A 21,915-nucleotide genomic window follows, 5' to 3' on the forward strand; every position below is an offset into this window, starting at 1 on the left:
GCCTATCCGCATACCCTGAGCTACCGAGCAGGCCAAGAATTCAGGTCCTGAGCAGAGGCTCCGCCGCAAGATTATTGCCGGCATGGCAGATGCAGCGCCAGTTAAGCCCAAGACGAAAGCTAGAATGGGATCACTTCCAATTCAAGAGGACAAGGTGGCAAACGCAAGGCTTGAGAGGTTTTCAAAGAAGTTATGATCCCCCAGAGTGTTCAATGGAAATTAGCAGATGCAGAAAATGATGCCTTGGGATTTCATAATAGAGGTATTGCTCAATCTATGCTTCTCGCACTATGGGCATAGTGGAGATCAGCGGGGTTTCCTTTCACTGCTTTTTCAGCTTCGGGGCAGCTTGCCTATGTATATATGGTGGGCGGCACTTCGATAGATAGACAGTCTCAGTCGGGTATGCTACACCCACTTGGAAACCAAGCTTCGGATATGTATCATGGGAGAGTTGTTCCCCGAATCTCAGGATGCCATGGGCCGTCAAGAGTTCTGAGCCATTTGCGGCCAGGTGACTATAGACGTTTTCAGAGTAATGCTTGAGTCGTTTATACAGGTTGGCCCAGGCATGCACCTGGCTGTGTGTTTCGCTTACACAGTTCGGGAGAGGATGTTCGCAGGTTCATTGAGGGTCTTATTCCACCCACTGCAGATCTAGCATGGCGTCTAGAGTTGGAGATGGACCCATTCCTATCAGCAGTAGTGAGCATTGCCTAGGAGGATTGATGGGTATTTGCTCGCCAGGGAGCGAGGAGAGAGCATGGCAAGAAAAGGTCCCGAGAGTCGGGTTCACTACTAACTCTGTGCCCCGATTACCGCCACAGCAGGTTTCGTTATAGCAGAGGATTATTAGTCTCCTTTTCGGGCGGATTTCGCCCTGTACATTCAGCCTCTTCAACTAGCCCAGCCGGCAGTACTCCAGCTCCACCTTCAACCTCAAGGATCCCATTCAATTTCACCTCCAAGTCTTCTAAGCGCTGCCTCTGCCGCGGCGGTTGGCTTCCAGAATGTCCAGATCCAGCAGGGGCCTAGTCTACGTCATGTCATAACAGCCACCGGGTCCTCTCTCAGAGCTTTGTTTTGAAGTAATGGAATACACGCCACATGTTAGTGTAGCGAATGCTCCTAGAACTTGAATAGGGAGTGCAAAATCCTTCCACAGACTGCTCAGCCGCAGCATTACTCCTCAGATTTCTCAGGCCAGATCAAACTAGCGTGAACAGCACAGCATACCCCCAAACCTGACCCTAGCCGGCATAGGGGCTGAGGGGGTCGGGTAGATAGAAATCGCCCTCGAGAGAGAGGGCCGAGGGGCCAACCTATTATGCTTATGCCTGCTCAAGTACTGAAAGGTTGTAAATTGCCTCCGACTCCGTCCAATAATATAGGTAATTTACACTGGTTTGTACAGGAGAGGGCATCGGTTTATTTTGATCTCGGGCTCATAACTTACTCCTATGTGTCTTCTTGACTCGCTCCTCTAGTTTGGTGATGCCTCGGGATTCTTGAGGATTTCCCTCGGTTATGTTCATCTAAAGCTTGCCGTGGCAGATTCCTTTGTTGTGGGACTTGGCCGTTACCTAATGTCGGTCATTGGTTTTGAGGTTACATTCTTAGTGGTTTTGAGACCAAGCAGACATTAATTATTACTGATATGGTGGGATTTGACATTATAACCTGGCATGGGACTGGTGTTGCGAACCCCCACTTTGCTATTTCTTTGATTGTCACGCCCAACAGAACCTTGTACGCTTGGCTATGCCAGGTGTTCCCGCGTTTGAGGCGGAGTGTAACTTTAAGTCAACACTCCCAACAAGAAGTATCTCTTTTCTTAAAGCCCCTCAGCGCATGGCTTGAGAAGGGGTGTTGCCGCGATACTTCGTGCTTATGTGAGAGATGTTAGTGGTTTGAATACCTCGCTGCTGTTGAATATCTGTTCACAAGTTTGAGTACGATTATCCCGATTGAATTTCCAAGCTGATCTCCAGCATGCCGCCCTATATAGGGACGATTGATTTGCATTATTTGTGCTGTGGCACTCAACCCATTTCCATCCTCCGTATCGTATGGCCTTCCTTCCTAGTTGAAGGAGTTGAAAGGATCAGTTACAATTGTTTGGTAAGGGTTTATCGACCCAAGTGTTGGTTCAGCCGTGGTGCTCCTATTTGGGTTCGTGAAGAAGAGGATGGTTCCATGCGATGTGTAATGACATACCGGCCCAGTTTGAACAAGGCTACAGTGAAGAACCGTTTCCCTTTGGCCCCGTAATAGATTATCTGTATTGACCATGCTTCAGCGGCGCACATGTATTTCTAAGATGACTTGCACTCAAGTACAATCAGTTGAAAGATTCGGAGGCCCTGATATCCCGAAACTCCGTTCAAGGAACTCGATACGACCATTACGAAGTTCCTGTTATATCATTGGGTCCTGACCAATGCCCCCTGCAGCTTCAGCAACTTGATGCACAAGCGTATTTCAGGGCCATTATCTTACTTGTTTGTGTGATGTTTTTTAATTTGATGATATTGTGTATTTCCCGAGTCGGAAATCAATGAGCAGCAACTTGAAGGACCGTGCCTACAGAAACCTTGAGGGAGAAAAAGTTATATGCAAGTTCTCAAAATGTGAGTTGGCTGAGTTTGGCAATTCTTAGCCATGTATTCATAAGTGAGTATTCGGGGGATCCGAAGGAAGAGGAAGAGCCGTACAGAGTGCCCAGGCACGTCTCAGCTACACAGATTCGCAATCCTTGGCTTGGCGGGTTTACTACCGTCGTTTTCTGGGAGGGGATTTTCAATCGATTGCTGCCCCTATGAACTAGATTTAAACCCAGAAGGGGTGCCCCCATTTCGGATAGAACAGAGGAAGTGTAGGCGAGCTTTCAGAGCTCAAGACAGCTTTGGACTACAGCCCCTAATTTTGATGTTGCTACCGGTTCGGGTCTTATACTGTCTATTGTGACGCCTCGAGAGTTGGCCTTGGAGCAGTGTTGATGCAGGACGGTAGGGTGATTGCCTACGCGTCCAGACAGTTGAAGGTATATGAAAAGAATTACCCTGTCCACGACCTTGAGTTAGCTGCCATTATTCATGCCTTGAAAGATCTGGCGTCATTACCTGTATGGTGTGCCTTGTGAGATCTATACTGATCATCAGAGTTTGCAGCACTTGCTTAAACAGAAGGACCTGAATATGCGTAAGAGGAGATGGTTAGAGTTGTTAAAGGATTATGATATTACTATTCTTTATCACCCGGGCAAGGCCAATGTAGTGGCGGATGCCTTGAGTCGTCGGGCGGAGAGTTTGTGGAGTTTGGCATATTTACCAGCTTCAGAGAGGCCTTTGGCGATGGATGTTCAGGCCTTAGCCAGCCAGTTCGTGAGATTGGACCTTTCGGAGCCCAGTCGGGTTCTAGCCTGTGTGGTTTCCCGGTCTTCCCTATTTGACCGTATAAGGGAGCGGCAGTATGATGACCCTCATTTGCTTGTCCTTTAGGACAGGGTCCAACGTGGGGATGCCAGAGATGTGACCATTGGAGATGATGGTAGTGAGAGTTGATGAGGATGTAGGGCCAGATTTGTGTGCCCAATGTTGATGTTCTTCGAGAGTTGATTCTAGCAGAGGCCCATAGTTCGCGGTATTCCATCCATCCGGGTGCCGCGAAGATGTATCAGGACCTAAGGCAGCACTACTGGTGGAGGCGGATGAAGAAGGATATAGTTGGTTGTGTGTCTAGATGCCTCAACTGCCAGCAGGTGAAGTATGAGCACCAGCGCCCGGGTGGGTTGCTCCAGCAGATAGAGATTCCAGAGTGGAAATGGGAGCACATCACCATGGATTTTGTATCTGGACTTCCACAGACCTTGAAAAAGTTTGATTCCATTTGGGTTATTGTGGACCGGCTGACCAAGTCCGCTCATTTCATTCCTGTGTGTACCACTTATTCATCGGAGCGGTTGGCGGAAATTTATATCAGGGAGATCGTCCGTTAGCATGGTATTCCAGTTTCTATCATTTCAGACAGAGGTACTTAGTTTACATCGCGGTTCTGGAGAGCCGTGCAGCAGGAGTTAGGCCCTCGGGTGGAGTTCAGCACAGCATTTCACCCCCAGACGGACGGGCAGTCCGAGCGCACTATTCAGATTCTTGAGGATATGCTCCGTGCGTGTGTGATTGAGTTCGAAGGATCTTGGGATCATTTCTTGCCACTGGCGGAGTTTGCTTACAATAACAGCTATCAGTCCAGCATTCAGATGGCGCCGTATGAGGCTTTATATGGTAGGAGGTGCAGATCTCCGGTGGGTTGGTTTGAGCCGGGCGAGGCCAGGCTATTGGGCATAGAGATGGTTTAGGATGCATTGGAGAAGGTTAAGGTGATTCAGGATAGACTCCGTACAGCCCAGACCAGGCAGAAGAGTTACGCGGACAGGAAGGTTCGTGATGTTTCATATATGGTTGGTGAGCGGGTTCTGCTTCGGGTCTCGCCTATGAAAGGCGTCATGCGGTTTGGGAAGAAAGGAAAGTTGGGTCCGAGGTTTATTGGCCCTTTTGAGATCTTGAGGCGAGTTGGGGAGGTTGCCTATGAGCTTGCCTTACCTCCCAGTTTCGCCGGAGTTCATCCGGTATTTCATGTTTCGATGCTCCGGAGATATCACGGGGATCCGTCGCATGTGTTGGATTTCAGTTTAGTCCAGCTTGACAAGGATCTATCCTATGTTGAGGAGCCAGTGGCTATTTTGGACAGTCAGATCAGGAAGTTGAGGTCAAAGAACATCGCTTCAGTGAAGGTCCAGTGGCGGGGTCAGTCGGCCGAGAAGGCGACTTGGGAGACCGAGCAGGATATGCGCAGCCAGTACCCTCATCTTTTCTCTACCTCAGGTATGTTCTCTATGCTCGTTCGAGGACGAACGAATGTTTAAGTGTAGGAGGATGTAACGACCTGGCCGGTCGTTTTTAGAATTTTACGCCCCGATCCCCCATTAACTACTTCCCCTAAGATCATTTCTGCTAGTTTGGTATGCCGGGATGTTCGGTGTTGGGATTCGGAGTGTTTTGGGTCACTTAGTCCCTAAATGAGAGCTTAAGAGTTGAAAAATGGTCCGTAATCAGAACAGTGTGAAGACAACCTCGGAATGGAAATCCGATGGTTCCGTTAGCTTCGTTAGGTGATTTCGGGGTTGGGAGCATGTTCGGAATGTATTTTTGAGGCTCGTAGCTCATTTAGGCTTGAAATGCCGAAGTTTGAATTTTTGAAGTTTCCGGTCCGATAGTGAGTTTTCGATCCGAGGGTCGGATTGGAATTCCGGAAGTTGCAGTAGCTCCGTCAAGTCATTTGGGATGTGTGTGCAAAATTTCAGGTCATTTGGGCGAGGTTTGGTTAGGTTTTTGATCGAAAGTGTGTTTTGTTGGAATTTGAAGTTCTTAGGCTTGAATCTTTGATTTAATCGGACTTCCAGTGTTGTTTTAGGTGTTTTAAGGATTGATACAAGTTTGAATGAGGTATTAGGTGTTAATGGTGCTTTTGGTTGAGGCCCCGGGGGCCTCGGGATGATTTCGGGTGGTTAACGGCAAAATTTGCAAAGTGTTGCAGCAGCTGAAGTTTTTCCCTTCTGGTATTTCCGCTTCTGCTGCTTGGGAACCGCAGAAGTGGAGCCGCAAAAGCGGCCTTACCATCGCAGGAGCGAATTTGGGCTCCCTCAGCTTTTTTCGCAGGTGCGGAGGATCTACCGGAGATGCGGTTACGCACCTGCGAGGCTTCTATCGCAGATGCGGCCCTGAGTCTTTTGTGAGAAACCGCAGAAGCGGTAAGTATTTCGCAGAAACGGCAACCGCAGGTGCAGTTTAAGACCGCAGAAGCAGCAACCGCAGGTGCGGTTTAAGACCGCAGAAGCGGAACCCTGGATTTTTAATGAAAACCGCAGAAGCGGCTCGTGGTCCGCAGAAGCGGTCCCTTGTCCGCAGAAGCGGAAATGACTGTTTAGAAATATCAATTTCGAGGGTTAAATTTCATAAGTTTGAAAATCGATTGAGAGCTTGGGATTGAGTGGGTTTTGAAGAGAAAATCATTGGGTAACGTTTCCTTGATTCCTTTTCATTATATTTCATCATTGGAATTCGAATTTAGAATCAAAAGTTGGTTAATTGGGGTAAAACTTCATACACCAAACTGTTGGGTTTTGAGGGGGCATTTTACCTCCGATTTGGGAGATTTTTATATGGTTAGACTCGTGAGAGTACGAGGGTTCTGAAAATGTAAAAATTATTCGATTCCGAGATGTTGGCTGGAGGGGCATTTTGGTCATTTTACCTATTTTCGCGCCCTAGCTTTAATTTTTATAGTGGAATCAGTTGTTTGCAATATTATTTACGATATGTAATTGAATTGAATAGATTTGGGCCATTTGGAGTCGGATACTCATGGCAAGAGCGTGGTTTCTAGTTGATATTGAGCCGGTTCGAGGTAAGTTCTTGTCTAACTTTGTGTGGGGGACCTTTCCCCTTAGGATATTGTTATTTGGTATTTTGAGTGTCTTGCACGCGAGGTGACGAGCGCGTACTTGAGCCAATTGTTGAAATCCGATTTTACTTAAGATATTGCGATTGAGTTTCTTTCATATTTGCTTTATTCTACTTGCAACTATAACCTGTGCTAGATTAGGAAAGCATGTTTTAGTTGATTTAACTTGCCTACTTGCTTAAGTTGCCTTGAATGTACTACATGAAGCATGTTAGGCCAGTACTACCCGTTGCTTGTCTTTGTACTTCATTTCTGTGTACCTTCTGGTTGTGATTGCGCATTTACATTGGGACTACAGATGTGGGATTCTAGTAGCTCCCCCCCCCCCTTGTTTGTTTACTTTGGGACTACGGGTTCGATTCCCGGTAGATCCCCCTGCACTTTTACTTTGGGACTGCGGGTTAGATTCCCAATAGATCCCCCTGCACATTGATAGTTGGACTACGGGACGGTATCCCGGGAGATCCTTCGGATATACACATATGATGGACTACGGGACGGTATCCCGGGAGATCCACTGGACAGTTGAAAAAAAAGGGCTACAGGACGGTATCCTGGGAGACCCTCAATGTTATCATTGGTATTGAGCTGTGTTTACTCTGTGTTTATTCTGTACTCATGTAGTTGTTATAGCCTCGTTGACTTGTCTTATCTCACTGCTGTACTTATTATATCTGTCAGATTTTTATACTGTTAAATTATTATTATTATTATTATATTTTGTCTCAGTAGGCCCTGACCTTCCTCGTCACTACCCAACCGAGGTTAGGCTTGGCACTTACTGAGTACCGCTGTGGTGTACTCATGCCCTTCCTGCGCATGTTTTTCATGTGCAGATCATTCAGGTACCTCCACTCAGGCGCACTATCAGTGAGGCGGGAGGACTACGGAGACTTCGAGGTAGACCTGCTGCGTCCGCAGACCAACGAGTCTCCCTCTTACTCTATCTTTAGTACTTAGTTTTCCTTCTTTCGGTTGTTAGAAATTCTGGAGTTTGGAACCTTTACTATACACTTTTGTAGCCTGTGTTGCCCGTGAGTTTCCGGATTTTGGGAATTGCTTTAGACTTGTGATATTGAGTTGTACTTGCCAAGCGGCATTCAGTACAGTTTCCTTTATGTATTTAATTTGGTTTTCTCTATTTTTCCGCAATTATATATTTCCGCAAATGTTAGGCTTACCTGGTCATGGGGACCAAGTGCCGTCGTGACATGTTCACGGTTGGTGAACTAGGGTCGTGACATACACGTAGCACATAACCAAGCAAGTGATGATAAAGATATTAAACCAAATATAAGCAAAAGGTTCAAATTACTTTACACAAATTTGGCCACTCCGGACGTAAGTGATATCCCCATCACTACTGCCAAGAAGAAAAGCTCACCACCTCAAGGATATAATCTGCCTTATGATGCTCGGAATAAACAAGATCTAACCACGGACGTAAGAGTATCGCCTTACATTGGAGATGAACACTGAAATAGAAATTAAATTCGAAGTAAGTGCTCAAAATGGCAGAGTCTCGTGCTGATAACGAGTTATAAAATAAAAATCGTAAAGTAAATAAATCGAAGACAAGTATAGAGAGAGATTAATATATTATTCAACTTCAAACTGATGTACATAATGAACTAAAATCTCTTCTATTTATAGAAGAAAGGAAGTTGTTGTGTAAGCTGCTACTGAAAGCTGCTTGTAAGTTACTACTGCAAGTTGTTGTATCCTACTGCAAGCTGCTGTGTAAGCTTCTTGTAAGCTGTTAGTGTACCAGCTATAGATAATCTTCTACAAGAGTAATATTTATCCACAACGGAGTGCCAAAATGATAAGATTCTTCAGAAGGCTTATTTCGAATAGAGTACTAAATAAATAAACATATTTACAGTGAAGTCCAATATGGGTAAGCTTCTTCAAGAAGCTTATTTAAAATGGCATCCACAATATAATAAATTTATATTATATCAGAGCAAGGTTCGGAGTGTCTTTGTTCGCCCACCCAACAATTGGTATCAGAGCAAGGTTCAGGTTTCTACATATAATCTAGGGTAAGATGTCTTCAACATCTTCAACAAAGTACGAAGTAGAGAAATTTGACGGGGGTTCTAGTTTCAGTCTATGGAAGATTAGGATGAAATCGTCCCTGGTGTTACAAGAGTCATGGAAGGCAATTGATGAGGATTTTCCTGAAGAGATTAAAGAGACAGAGAAGGCAGACTTGAAGGAGAGGGCTTTGAGTGCGATCTTCATGAGCATTACATATAGAGTTATTCAGGAAATTGCTGAAGAAACTTCTGCTGCAACGGCATGGAAGAAGCTAGAAGATCTGTATTCTAAGAAATCGCTAACAAATCGCCTCTACATGAAAAAGAGGTTATACAATCTCCGTATGAATGAAGGTACACCTGTTAACACTCACCTTAATGAGTTTAATTCAATTATAATGGATCTGAAGAACGTGGATATCAAGATTGAGAGTGAGGATCAGGCCTTGATTGTGTTATGTTCTTTACCACCATCTTATGATGCTTTTTCCGATACGCTGCTATATGGGAAAGACAGTATTTTACTGGAAGATGTTAGTAATGCACTAAAATTTACAGATTTGAAAAAAAGCTTTCCGGACAGCAGAATTGATGGTGAGGGTCTTGTGAGTAGAGGAAGAACACAACACGGACTTTGACAGGAAAAAGTTAACCACCAGATCGAAATCTAGAGCAAGGAAGCAAGAGTGCGGGGAGCAAGATCACTACAAGAGAGATTGTCCTAAGCTGAAGGAGAAAAAAGGGAAGCAGAAAATAGATAATTCGGCAAATATTATTGACACTGGCAATAATTTTGATGATAGTGACTATGTAGGGGAAGTCTGTGCTGTGAGTTCTAGTCATGGGCAGAATTCTTGGGTTCTTGATTCTGGTGCTACTTTCCACATGTGTCCACACAAGAATTGGTTTGCAACTTACAAGCAAATGAGTGGGACTGTCTACATGAGAGATGATAATCCATTACCAGTAGAGGGAATTGATAACATGAAATTGAGAATGTTCGATGGAATTATTAGAAACATTGAGCGTTGGCATGTTCCTCGGATAAAGAGAAATTTGATTTCTCTTTCGACTTTGGATGATCAAAGGTATAAGTTTCACTCCGAGAATGGAATACTTAAAGTGTGTAAAGGCTCCATGGTACTCATGAAGGGTAAACTGCATTCTAAATTGTATCATCTTCAGGCCAGTGTAGTTGAAGGGGAAGCTGCTGTAGCTTCTTGGAAAAGTGATCTGAATCAGTCTCAGTTGTGGCACTTGCTACTTGGCCATATGAGTGATAATAGGTTGCCTTCGTTGAGTAAGCAGAATTTGCTGAATGGGTACAAAAATCAAGTTTTGAATTTTTGTGAGCATTGTGTGTTTGGTAAACAGAAAAAGGTAAAGTTCAGCAAGAAGGCCGAGCACAAGACCAGAGACAAGTTAGATTATATACACAGACTTATGGGGCCCAAACAGAGTTCCCTCCAAGAGTGGTGCCAGGTATTTTATGACTTTGATTGATGATTACTCAAGGATGGTATGGGTGTATTTTCTGAAAACAAAAGATGAGGCATTTCCGACATTTGTTAAATAGAAGACGATGGTTGAGAGGCAGACGGAAAGAAAAGTTAAGTGTCTTCGGACTGACAATAGGTTGGAATTTTGCAATTCTGAGTTTAATAATTTCTGCAACAGAGAGGGCATAGTGAGACACCGCACTTGTGATGGTGTTGCAAAACGTATGAACAGAACGCTTTGTGATAGGGCACAAATTATGCTTTCACACTCATGTGTTAGCAAGGATTTTTGGGCTGAAGCAATCGATATAGCTTGTTGTTTAGTCAACAGATCTCTATCCACGGCTGTTGAGTTCAAAACTCCTTTTGAGGTATGGTCCGGTTCGTCTGCTGATTATTCAAATTTAAAGATATTTGGTTGTCTTGCTTATGCTCATGTGAGGGATGGAAAACTTGAGTCGAAGACAAAGAAGTGCATATTTCTAGGGTATGCAAACTGGAGTGAAAGGTTATAGGTTGTGGTGCACAGATCAAAAGACTTCAGGGCCAATTATCAGTAGGGATGTAACATTCAATGAATCTGCCTCACTAGACAGTCAGAAGGAGAAGTCAATAGCAGAAACAGATCGTGGTGTCAGTGACCGCATAGAGCTAGAAATTGAATCTCCACTAGCTCAGCGCAGTAGTTCTAAGGTAGAAGAAGTGAAGGAGGTGCAAAATATTGATCAAGATGATAATGTTGATGCACCTGTGCAACAACAACCATATAGCATTGCAACAGGCAGCGAGAAGAGAGTGATCAACCGACCGCAAAGGTTTGCAGAAGTAGTTGATGGGAATCTTCTTGGATATACAAATCTTGTGGGATTTGTGTTGGCAGTTGTAGGGACCGTTGATGCGTTTGAGTGTTATAGCTATCCAAAAGCTATTCCGGGTACATAACCAAATCGACAGATTAGTGCTATGGCTGAAGAGATTGAGTCTCTTAACAAGTTTAGGCGTCGCCTAGACTTGGTTGATGTGTGCGACAATGGGTAGAGCCCTTGCGAAGGTTGAGGGCAAGGTAGAGAGACGTTGTTCCTGTTGATGAAGAGAATTCAAGCCAAGGGGAAGATTTGTTATTTGTGGCTTGAATTATTTTCTTGTATTTTTAGGAAACACATAATCCCTATAGGTTTAGGAAAGTCCTAATAGATTTGGGACAGGAAAACCTACAGCCCTTGTCAAATTGGAAAACCTTTCTCTTATAGGTTTGGGACTATTTGGGATCTATATATAGGGGTTGTAGTTGGGGATTATATAGATTGTATTGTGCTTTTCTTCTCATTCATAATGGAAAACTCTCTCTGCTTTTGCCCCGAGGATTAGGCTTAGCCGAACCTCGTTAAATCCTTGTGTTAATTTTTCTTCTCTATTTGCTTTGAGTGTGATTGTGTTCTAGTTAACCCACGATCTTCCGCAACAATAATATAGTTATATTTGTTTATGACCTGGGAGGAAAAGACTTAAAAGATAAGTGACCGTGAGTACTTTATTGCTTGATTCTGCATTTCATTTTTTAGGACCTTTAAATTCTCATTAGGTAACATGAATGTGGAATAATAACAGCAAATTATACGTTTTAAGTAACTCATAATCTTTGTGAGGGTCAACCTATAGCAAGCAAATGACGTATTTTATGTTACTCAAAATCTCTGCTAGCTTCTACTTGCTAGACAACAAAACTTATCTTCTTTATTATCTAGCTATTGTCAAAGAACAAGTATAAACACAAGCATTGCATTCTCCACTTCTGCAAATCACCGTTTACGCAGGTATGGTCTTTATATTAGCGGAAGCCTCTTCTACCATACACAGATAGAGTTAAAAAAAATAAAAAAAAACTTATACGCAATTAGGTTATATAAAAGTTAATTTAATTGTTTATTAGGAAATGGTAATAATTTGAATTTAATATAGTGATAGCGTCAAGAACTTTTATACTATTTGATTATATCAAAAAGTTAGCAACACGTGATCACACGAAACATTTCAAGAACACATAAGTTTGCAAGATAAGTGTTCTGGCTCCTGCCAACGGATCCAAGACACACATACTAGGATGTAAATTTAGTCCAGGAACATGTGCATACATTTTCTTTTTCTTTTTCAATTATAACTACAATCTTTACAGAAATCTTAAAGGTTGAAACATCTACATTCATGTAGAAGCTCCTTTTGCGATATTGGCCTTGTCTCAATTAACATTTGCTGTTTCTGAACATTAGTAGACCCGTAAGTATGTTACAGGTGCAAAAACATCCTCAAGCAGAAAACCTTCTCTCTTTGACTCCAAAAGTGACCGTAATGCAAAGTAAATGTACTCTGTCATCACTTCTCATCAATTCCTTCTATTCTGCCATCGTCGTTTCTTTCTCTAGTTCAACCTCCACAGGCTCTAACTTTGTCTTACCATCTTCCTTGGGAATAATAAGTCCATAACCCCCTGCTTTTCTTCTGTAAACAATGTTAATCTCACCTGCACCAACACACTAAATCATAAACCAAATGAAACAAAAAAATGACCAATGAAGCAAACAAAAAATTGTGTTTGAAGACTAGAGTTATTTCTCAGTACCAGTTTCCTCATTCCGAAAACCATAAAAGTCATGGTCGACGTTTTCCATCTGTTCAATTGCTTCAGTGACAGTTAAAGGTGGCATATCAAAGAGCTTCTCACGAACAATCTGAACGAAAATATGAACTGAAGTGTGACATTGTGCTTGAAACATACATGAGTAGTATTGTAGAAACATTAGCCAAAGACCCAATAAACCTATAACTAAAACATTATTGTGGCTGCTTATACTCATTTAAGCGAATACTAAAAATCTTCACATCAGATCATTATATTTCAAGTTAATTATGTTAGTGACTTGGAGTATTGTTTAGTATTGAGACTGGGGACAAGCAGTTAAAAGCACAAAAGGGAAGAAGAGTCCAATATGGTCCCTTACACCCGCACAGCAGCCATAAAGAATTTGCTCAATTAAAAGAGATGAAAGACCGTTTCAATACTTTGATAGATCTAAGAAGAAAGCATGCTGTGAATAAGGAAGCTACCAAGACATTTAAGCCAAGCAGAGATTAAGAATACCTGGCTACAACACAGGCTACTCGGTTTGGGTTGAATAAAGACACCCAAGCACTTGATAGGCAGTGGGAGGATTTCAAGTTTTAAAGGGAAGCTAGAGCTCTAACTTCAGTATAGAAAATGCACAGACGATGGCTTAAAGGCTCATGCACTATTAAGCCATATAGAAAGTTTTAGAACAATCCTAAAAGATTCTGATAGACACAAATTGCTTGGAAAAGTTAAAGTAGAAAGGTGCAATTATCTCAAAATTAGAACAGAAGGAATATAAAACTTCCAAAATTAACAGAGGCAAAAGTTGTTGAAAATTGTTGAGCACAATTGTTTGCTCGCCACTTGAATTTTATTATTATTACAAAGTAAGAACCAGCTTCAGTCAAACAATATTTTACACTCGATTTTTCTCCTTCACTCACACACTAGCACCTCTCTTTGTTTCTCTTTTGTATTTCTCACTTGCTCTCACACTTCTCACTTGATCGCTCACTTCTTCCTTTCTTGCTTGCTTGCTTAAGCACATACAACTCAAATGAACCACCTCTATTTGTAGGTGTGATGGAGGATCTAGTGGGGGTAGAATGTTACCAACTACCTAATTCTAGAATTACACCTTGCACTTATTTCTAGAGTTGTACTTTCTAGAATGCTTCTAGGCTCCTCACTCTAGAATTTTCATTCTAGAGTTCTTCCAATTCTCTACCATTCTTTGAATATTCCAGATTCTCCTTGGAATATCTTAGATATTAATTAAGCTGGTGATAAATTATTAACAAAAGTCGCTTTCAAGGTGAAAGGGTCAGTTCTGGAAAGCAGGCCACTGCGGATGGGGAGTGTCATATTCTAGAAGATGAAATGATCAGGTCCCACAAATAAAGTCAGTTGCTAATGACTTCGGAAGTTTGAAACTTATGACAAACACAAGAAATGGAAGAAGTTTGGGGCAGAGAACTTCCTATAATGCAGTTATCAGTAATTATCAACAAATCATATGACGAGTCAAAGGAACAAAAGGAAGGAGGTCTATAGTACAAAAAGCACTTCTAGAAAAGGGACAATCTTATTGTATTTGAAATGGATATTAATCCTGTAATGTCAATAACATGTACTTGGAAAGACGAGCCTAATGCACATGTCGCAGTGTTGTGTAAAATGGAACAAATTGAAAGTGGAACCTTAGGTAGGCAAATGGACAGGTGCATCTGATAACACACAACTTAAGATCAGAAATCAGGATGTTTAAGGCATAGGTCTCACCTGTTAAGACTATAGACTGGCATTCCTAACAAATCGGAATTAAGTGCCTCTACATGCTTTTTTCCTCATTTCGGATTAACTCATTACATCATATTTTTTACCCCTAAATTAATTTGTACAACTGCATCAAAGCACATGCTTGAAGATTTATACCGCTGTAAAGGCAACCAAATCTTAATTCCTAAATGTTATTTCAAATGCTTTCTAGGTGAACCATTTTACCATACAATTTTAAAAAGTTTTTTCTTCATTTAACATGAAGCATTGAAGCGTGTAACCAAACTCTACTACACCTATCAGTTTGTTCCCTTCAAGAACCTTACCAATTTGAAGACGGTGGAATTAGAATTAAATAAACTGACACATGAAATGACTTATTTATTAACATCCCTAGGGTGTGATACACAAATGTTATTCCACCGATCGTTTCTAATTCCACTCCACTGTTATGGAAGAATAATAGGACGAGAGAATGACATCTAACACATGACACCAAAAAGGAATACCACTGAGGCAATACACATCAAAGATGTTCTACCCAGTTGAATATTACTGATTGGGAAGATATCAATTGACAAGCATATCTCCTTGCTGTTGCTAGGAATTCAATTAACTATAAACTAGAAAGGCCATGTCAAAGCAGTAGTAACCAATATATTGAGTGCAAGAAAAAATATTTGGCAAAACATTTAAGTCCAGAGACAACCTCAGTAACAAAGCCCTCGCTTTCTTCATCTTCAACTTCCTCCTCTTGGGGAAGTGTCCCCAAATCCTCTTGAACTGCCAGCAATTCTGGGTCCCTGACCTTCAGCCTGTCGAAGCCCTTCATATGCCTGCCATGGTCTGAATCCTTCTCCTTAATTTTCCGCAATTTTCGCTGTATAATTGATGATACCATATCTATACTTCCATAGACCGACTCCGCATCTTCCTCTGCACGAACCACTCCATGCTTCTTCGTGAATAAAGTAACCTATAGTTCATGAATGCCGGTCAAGTAAATTGTAAACAATAACAAAAATCCAATATAATAAATTTTCAAGTTTTTGGTGCTTACTTCACATCTTCGAATCTTTGGCCCTTTTCCTAGCTCTCCACCTCGAACAGACAGCCTAACATCGACTTCCCTGACTAGATAGCTATGCTTTTGAACTGCCTTACCCAACTTCTCTTCCACATAGCTCCTCACAGCAGGCGTTAACTGTAATTGCGCTAAAACAATAAGTCACCATATTTCACATTCAAGAACATGTTTAAGCAAGGAAACAAGATTTCCAGTTAAACGATCAATCTGTTAAAGCTTCTAGTTTCATTGTGAAGTAACTATTGTACTTCGTAATGGGGTTCCAAATATGAGTCAAACAAGTAAGTAATTTTTTTTGTAGTATCAATTTAGACATCAGATTCTTTAATTAAACTTACATACTTAAAACCTAAATAACGTACTCTAAGTCACAATATCTATAATTAAAAATGTAAGGGAATTTCCCTAATAACAATAGTGTAATATTGTCTGACAGAGGAGTAGACTCAAAATCAATCAAGTGTGGAAACAACAGTTTCATATTGAAGTACTTGAGGATTTAAATAACAGAATAAAGGGGCAGAAAGTTAAACCTCAAGGTTTTTGCCTTGGAGGATGAGTTTGACGGAAGATAGTGGACCATCCCAGGACATACGAATCCCAAACGATCTTGTCCCAATTTTCTTCATAGGAGCACGAATTTCATTGTTCTTGAAAGTTGAATTTAAAAATCCTGAACTGCTTGCTGACAATGTTAGCGACAAAGTTGAAGAAGAAGTGTACGAAGAGGAACCAGGTGGGTAGCTATGGGGGCAAGGAAAAGTTGTTCCAACTGTTGGTGAAATGGAAAGAGTCGCCATTCTTGTAAATTACACAAGGTAGCAGCTTGAGATTTCTGGATGACTGGATCAATAGTAAAATATGAGCGGGGCGATGAATTCAGTTAGTATTATCTGGGTTTTTGATTAAGCAGAAGAGAGTAGCACTTTCAGTACTTATTGCTAGGTACAGTAATAGAGATATTGCTAGGGACTGAAGAAGAAGAATGCGTTATCCGATTTCAGATGATGGTTGACACGTGACCTCTGCATGATTTTTAGGTATGGTCCCCCAACCCAATTTGATTTCTCATACCCTAGTTGACGTGTCTGGGTTTGATCACAATGCAAGAAAATGGATAATATTGATCGTTATACCCATGTTGGAGGGCCTAGGCCATCGTTGATATCTTTTTTTGAGATTTTTTCTCTCATATACACTATATAAATCTTATTATTAAAATTGTCTTTGTTTTGAAAATTACCCGACCTAAATAAGGTTTACTTACAATTTATTAGTGTCTTAAATTAGGAGATTAAGTTACACTTTTTTTCCTTTTTTTCTCTCCTCTTCTCTTTTCATATTTTCTGCCACCTCTCTCCGGTTACTATCCATCATTAATGCCTTAAATTAGGGGCTTTAACTTGTGTGTGTATGTAGCTCATTCATATATTTTAAAAAGGGTTAATCAAGTGAATATACCAAAAACCATCATCGAACCAGCCTAACAAACAACAAATCAAAAAGTTCTTTTAGCTAATGTCCAGATCTATAAGGTCCAAATCTATGTTGCTCGGACTCTCCGAAAATGTCGTCGGGTACGTGTCGGATCCTCCAAAAGTAATGTATTTTTGAAGGATCCGACACGGATGCGGCAGCATTTTGGAGAGTCCGTGCAACATAGGTCCAAATAGAGTGGCTCGCGCGTTTGCGTTCTCTGTTTGTTCCTGTTTGATCAGAGCGAAAGAGCTTGTGCTTGATTATGCTAGTCCAGGCTTTATCGCTCAAGGGTACCTTCGACACTAACTTTTTCAAGACCGAAGGATGTAACATCAATGTCTGCTTCATGAGATCTGTTGCAGAAGCTTTTAAATTTTCTGTCTTTATATCTTTAGCATGTTCCTCATTTTCAACATAGTAACGGCACACGACAAGAGAATAAGAGTAATTTGGAAATAATCTGTAACGACCCAGTCGGTCGTTTTGAGAGTTGTAGTCCTGTTTCCCCATTTACTGCTCAATTTATGCTTAATAGTTGCTATATGACTTGTCGGTGTAGTTGGTTCGGTTCCGGGGAGATTGCCGAATGAATTGGGACACTTAGTCTCAAGGTTGGAAGCTTAAGTTGAAAAAGTTGACCGGATGTTGACTTGTGTATAAACGACTACGGAATGGAGTTTTGATAGTTCCATTAGCTCCGTTGGATAATTTTGGACTTAGGAGTGTGTCCGGATTGTGATTTGGAGGTCCGTAGTTGAATTAGGCTTGAAATGGCGAACGTTGGAAATTTAGAAGTTTGACCGAGAGTTGACTTTGTGGTTACCGGGATCATATTGGGGTTCCGGGAGTTGGACTAGGTCCGTTGTGTCATTTGTAACTTGTGTGAAAAATTTAAGGTCAATCAGACGTGATTTGATAGGTTTCGGCATCGAATGTAGAAGTTAGAAGTTCAAAGTTCATTAGGCTTGAATCGATGCACGATTCGTGGTTTTAGCGTTGTTTGACGTGATTTTAAGGCTCGACTAAGTTCGTATCATATTTTAGGACTGGTTGATATATTTGGTTGAGGTCCCGGAGACCTCGGGTGGAATTCAGATGATTAACGGATCAAGTTGGAATTTGAAAGACTGCTGAAGCTCACCAGTTTTGGTGCAATCGCACCTGCAGAGTTTCGATCACAGGTGCGAGCTCGTAGGTCTGAGCAGGGGAGCGCAGATGGGGCCAGAAGAGGGGTGTGCAGTGGTCGCAGGTGCGAAGGGTTGTCCGCACCTGCGTGGTCGCAGATGCGATGAAGTTGAGCATAGAATCGGGGAGCAGCACAAGAGCGGAAGTGAGGTCGCACCTGCATTTGCGCAGAAGCAGAAAGTGTTTCGTAGGTGCAAAGGTCGGTCCTTAGTGATTTACCGTAGAAGCGGGAGAGTTGTCGGTTCTGTGAAGCCGCAGATGCGGGTAAGTTGTCGCAGGTGCAAAAAGCTTGGGCAAATTATAAATGTTAGGTGCCGAGGGTTTTATTATTTCTTGACATTGCAAACTCGGATTAGGGCGATTTTTGAGAGGGATTTCTAGGGGTTTCTTGAGGTAAGTCACTTGTGGTCATTTTTATTCGATAATTTTGTTTCCCCATTGAATTTGCCACCTAGTTTGTGTATTTTTGAGGTGTAATTTTGGGAGTTTGAGGCTAGAGATTTGGGGAGTTTAATTTGGGGATTTGAATGACGATTTGGTGCCGGATTTTGGTATATCTTGTATGGTTGGACTCGTGGTTGAATGGGCTTTCGAATTTTGTAACTTTTTTTAGATTCCAAGACGTGGGCCCGGGGTTCGACTTTGAGTAGACTTTTTGACTTTTGTCTAAGAACTTAGTATTTTCTTATGGATTTGATTTCTTTAGCTCGTGTTGATTGTATTGAATTGTTTGTGGCTAGATTCAAGGCATTCGGAGGCCGTTTCGCGAGGCAAAGGCGTGTCGGAGTAGAGATTTGCACGGTTTGAGGTAAGTAACACTTTTAATCTTGGTTCTGAGGGTTTGAAACCCCGAATTACTATTATGTGATTAGTGTTGAGGTGACGCACGTGCTAGGTGACGGGCGTGTGCACGTGCACCATAAGAATTTTAACTTGATCGATTCCGTGGAACTGTATAGTTGATTAATCTTGTCGTCATCCGTATTTTCACCATCTGTTAGAGAAATTTAGCTGCCAGTCATGTTAGAAATCCGGCTTAGGCTACGTGTTGGTATTGTTGGGACCCACAGAGATCGTGTTACATGTTAAATTATTTTCTTAATTTGCCATTTTGTACTCACGCACAGCTATTATTTTCATATTATATCTCAGCCTCTATTGTCCTTTATTGATATATTATATCATCATTGTTTGGGCTGATTATCATGATTCTTGTGAGCCCGAGAGACTAGAGAGATTGATGACTGAGTGAGGTCGAGAGCCTGATTGTCAGGATATTTATGGGACCGGGCTGCACGCCGCATCATGTTTATTTGATTCATGCCATGATTGGCTTATTATAGTGCTTCGGCTGGAATTGCCCCTCCGGAGTTTGCACATCCACAGTGAGCACATGTACCTACTAAGTGCAAGTGCAAGTGTCGAGCGCGAGTGCCGAGCGACTGGGAGGATTGAGTGGATGTGAGGATGGAGTGACTGTGAGGAATGAGCGACTGTGAGGATGGAGTGAATGGGAGGACTGAGTGATTGATACTCCGAGAGTATGCATATAATTTCATTACTATTTTGTACTTTAGTCGGCATATATAACTGTCATGTAGATATCGAGGTGCACCATATCTTGTTTCAATTGAACTTGTTGTTATTTACCTGTTTGGGCTATAACTGTTAAACTTGACAGCATGCCTACATTTCTGTACTGTTATTCTGTAATTGAACTATATCTGCAAAGCTCGTCACTACTTTCAGCCCAATAGTTAGACTTGTTACTTACTGAGTTGGTTGTACTCACGCTACACCCTGCACTTTGTGTGCAGATCCAGGTGTTTCTGAACACGGTGGGTATTGACTATTAGAGCAGCTCAAATTTCAAGGTAGTTGCCCCTGTGTCCACAGACCTTGACTTTCCTCCCCTATCTTTCAGCTTTATTTATTGAGTTTCAGTTTTCTTAGACAATATTTCAGATTTGTGTTGTATAGATGCTCATGTACTCAGTGACACCCTGGTTTTGGGAACTTTCACATTGAGATATGATCTTTTATCCAGTTTATGAGAGTTTTAATTATTTAAATCTGTTTTAGTATGTTTTTCATTTGAAAGTGTTGGTAATGTCTGAGTTGTCGGCTTGCCTAGTACCATGTTAGCCGCCATCACGACAGGTCAAGTTTTGGGTCGTGACATAACCACAAAGAATTATCACTCTTATATTGCTCAGAGAACTGTTAAAGCCATGTATACTCCTCCGCTCTTAAAGAATAGTTGTCAATGCAGAACAGGACTCCCATTGGATCGTCTGAATCTAGTAGAAGCAATATAAACTAAAAATAATTTTATACAACTAATTATGTAATATACAACTTATTTCTAACTTATCTACAACTTTCATACATCATTTTTACCCAGTTAAATACAACTACAATATCATTTAAGTTAAATACAATTTTCATACAAATTTTATACAATATGTCTTCTGTATGTATTTTATAAAAGATTTGTTATGTTTTGTATGTAGTGTGTTCTTCGTCCTCTCTGAAATTTCAATCAATTTCCTCTTTCAATACAATTTTGATATATATGAACAACTTTATGTAAAAAGATAGTATTTATAACTTACATACAAATTTCATACAACGATTCATATATTATACAACTATTTTTCAACTTTCATACTGTATTGGGGAAAATCAAGTTAACATTTGGAATTAATTATGTGCTGACATGTCAAGGCACGTGGATTAATGGAAGAAGGACAGATGGCAAAGAGTATTCAAAGAGTCGCGAACCTTAACAGGCACGGGCAAAGATTCAATAAAATAAAAGGAATGGTTAATGGAATATCTTAATGATTTGAAGAGACGAAGGAGGAATGAACCTAGTTAGCAAAAAGTACATATACGTATTATCTGCAATTAATGAGCATCAATGAGAGGAAACGTTATAGAATCTTCATGAAACAGTTACGATTGTCAATTATAACGTTACATTAATGTCATTAATTGCTTATAATGGCTCTATTATGAGAGGAAAGAAATGTAGTACTTAGAAATAGCTATAAAAGGAGAGAAATAACATTTGTATGGTGTTGATACCCAATTTTTCCCTGTATATTTTTTATATGCAAAATACCTTTAAAATAGCCTATATATGCATATATAAGTATGTCCAAGCATTTTGCTATTTTTCCCATAATTTTTTAAGGTTTTTAAACTGATTTATTTCCCTTTTTCATCCATAGAAACCCAATAATTATTTCCAAAATTATCATTTTGGTAATTCATTTATTGGAATTTTATATTTATGCTAAGATATAGCTATGGTAATTCTTTGCATATTTTTATAAATTTATTTAGTATTTTTAAGCTAAATCGCATATAATTGCAATATTAGCCCTTTTAAGATTCAATTGTGTTTTATATTCATAAAATTAAGTCCTATATTTTTAATTTGTTAATTATATATTATAAATCATTTGAGTGCTTTCAATTAGTTTTCAGAAATTTATTTACTATTATTTGTGAATTAAATGGGGAAAAGGGGCTATTTAACTTATAGCTAGATTTTGGCTTCCTAATTTAGCTTAATTGAAACCCAATACCCCAACCCAATTAAACCAAGCCCAATTCTTAAATATACCCGACCCAGTCTGATTAAATCTTGGCCGTTGATCAATTTTGATCAACGGCCCAAATTCGTTTGTTACCTAATTAAGCCCAAAC

The 21,915-nt window shown here is 40.9% G+C and overlaps 1 protein-coding gene across 1 annotated transcript; it reads right to left on the minus strand.

Moving 5' to 3' along the window:
* Positions 1-12,080: 12,080 nt before the first annotated feature.
* LOC109215126 (ribosome-binding factor PSRP1, chloroplastic) lies at positions 12,081-16,619 on the minus strand. The gene is made up of 5 exons (XM_019379151.1): positions 16,068-16,619; positions 15,508-15,651; positions 15,157-15,423; positions 12,681-12,789; positions 12,081-12,581 (listed from the first exon to the last, which is right to left on the minus strand). Exons 1-5 carry the CDS (start codon positions 16,332-16,334, stop codon positions 12,454-12,456), a joined length of 915 nt encoding a protein of 304 aa, XP_019234696.1. The 5' UTR covers positions 16,335-16,619; the 3' UTR covers positions 12,081-12,453.
* Between the last annotated feature and the right edge of the window lie 5,296 nt (positions 16,620-21,915).

The sequence above is a fragment of the Nicotiana attenuata genome, unplaced genomic scaffold (assembly GCF_001879085.1).
Source record: "Nicotiana attenuata strain UT unplaced genomic scaffold, NIATTr2, whole genome shotgun sequence".
Taxonomy (NCBI): Eukaryota; Viridiplantae; Streptophyta; class Magnoliopsida; order Solanales; family Solanaceae; genus Nicotiana; species Nicotiana attenuata.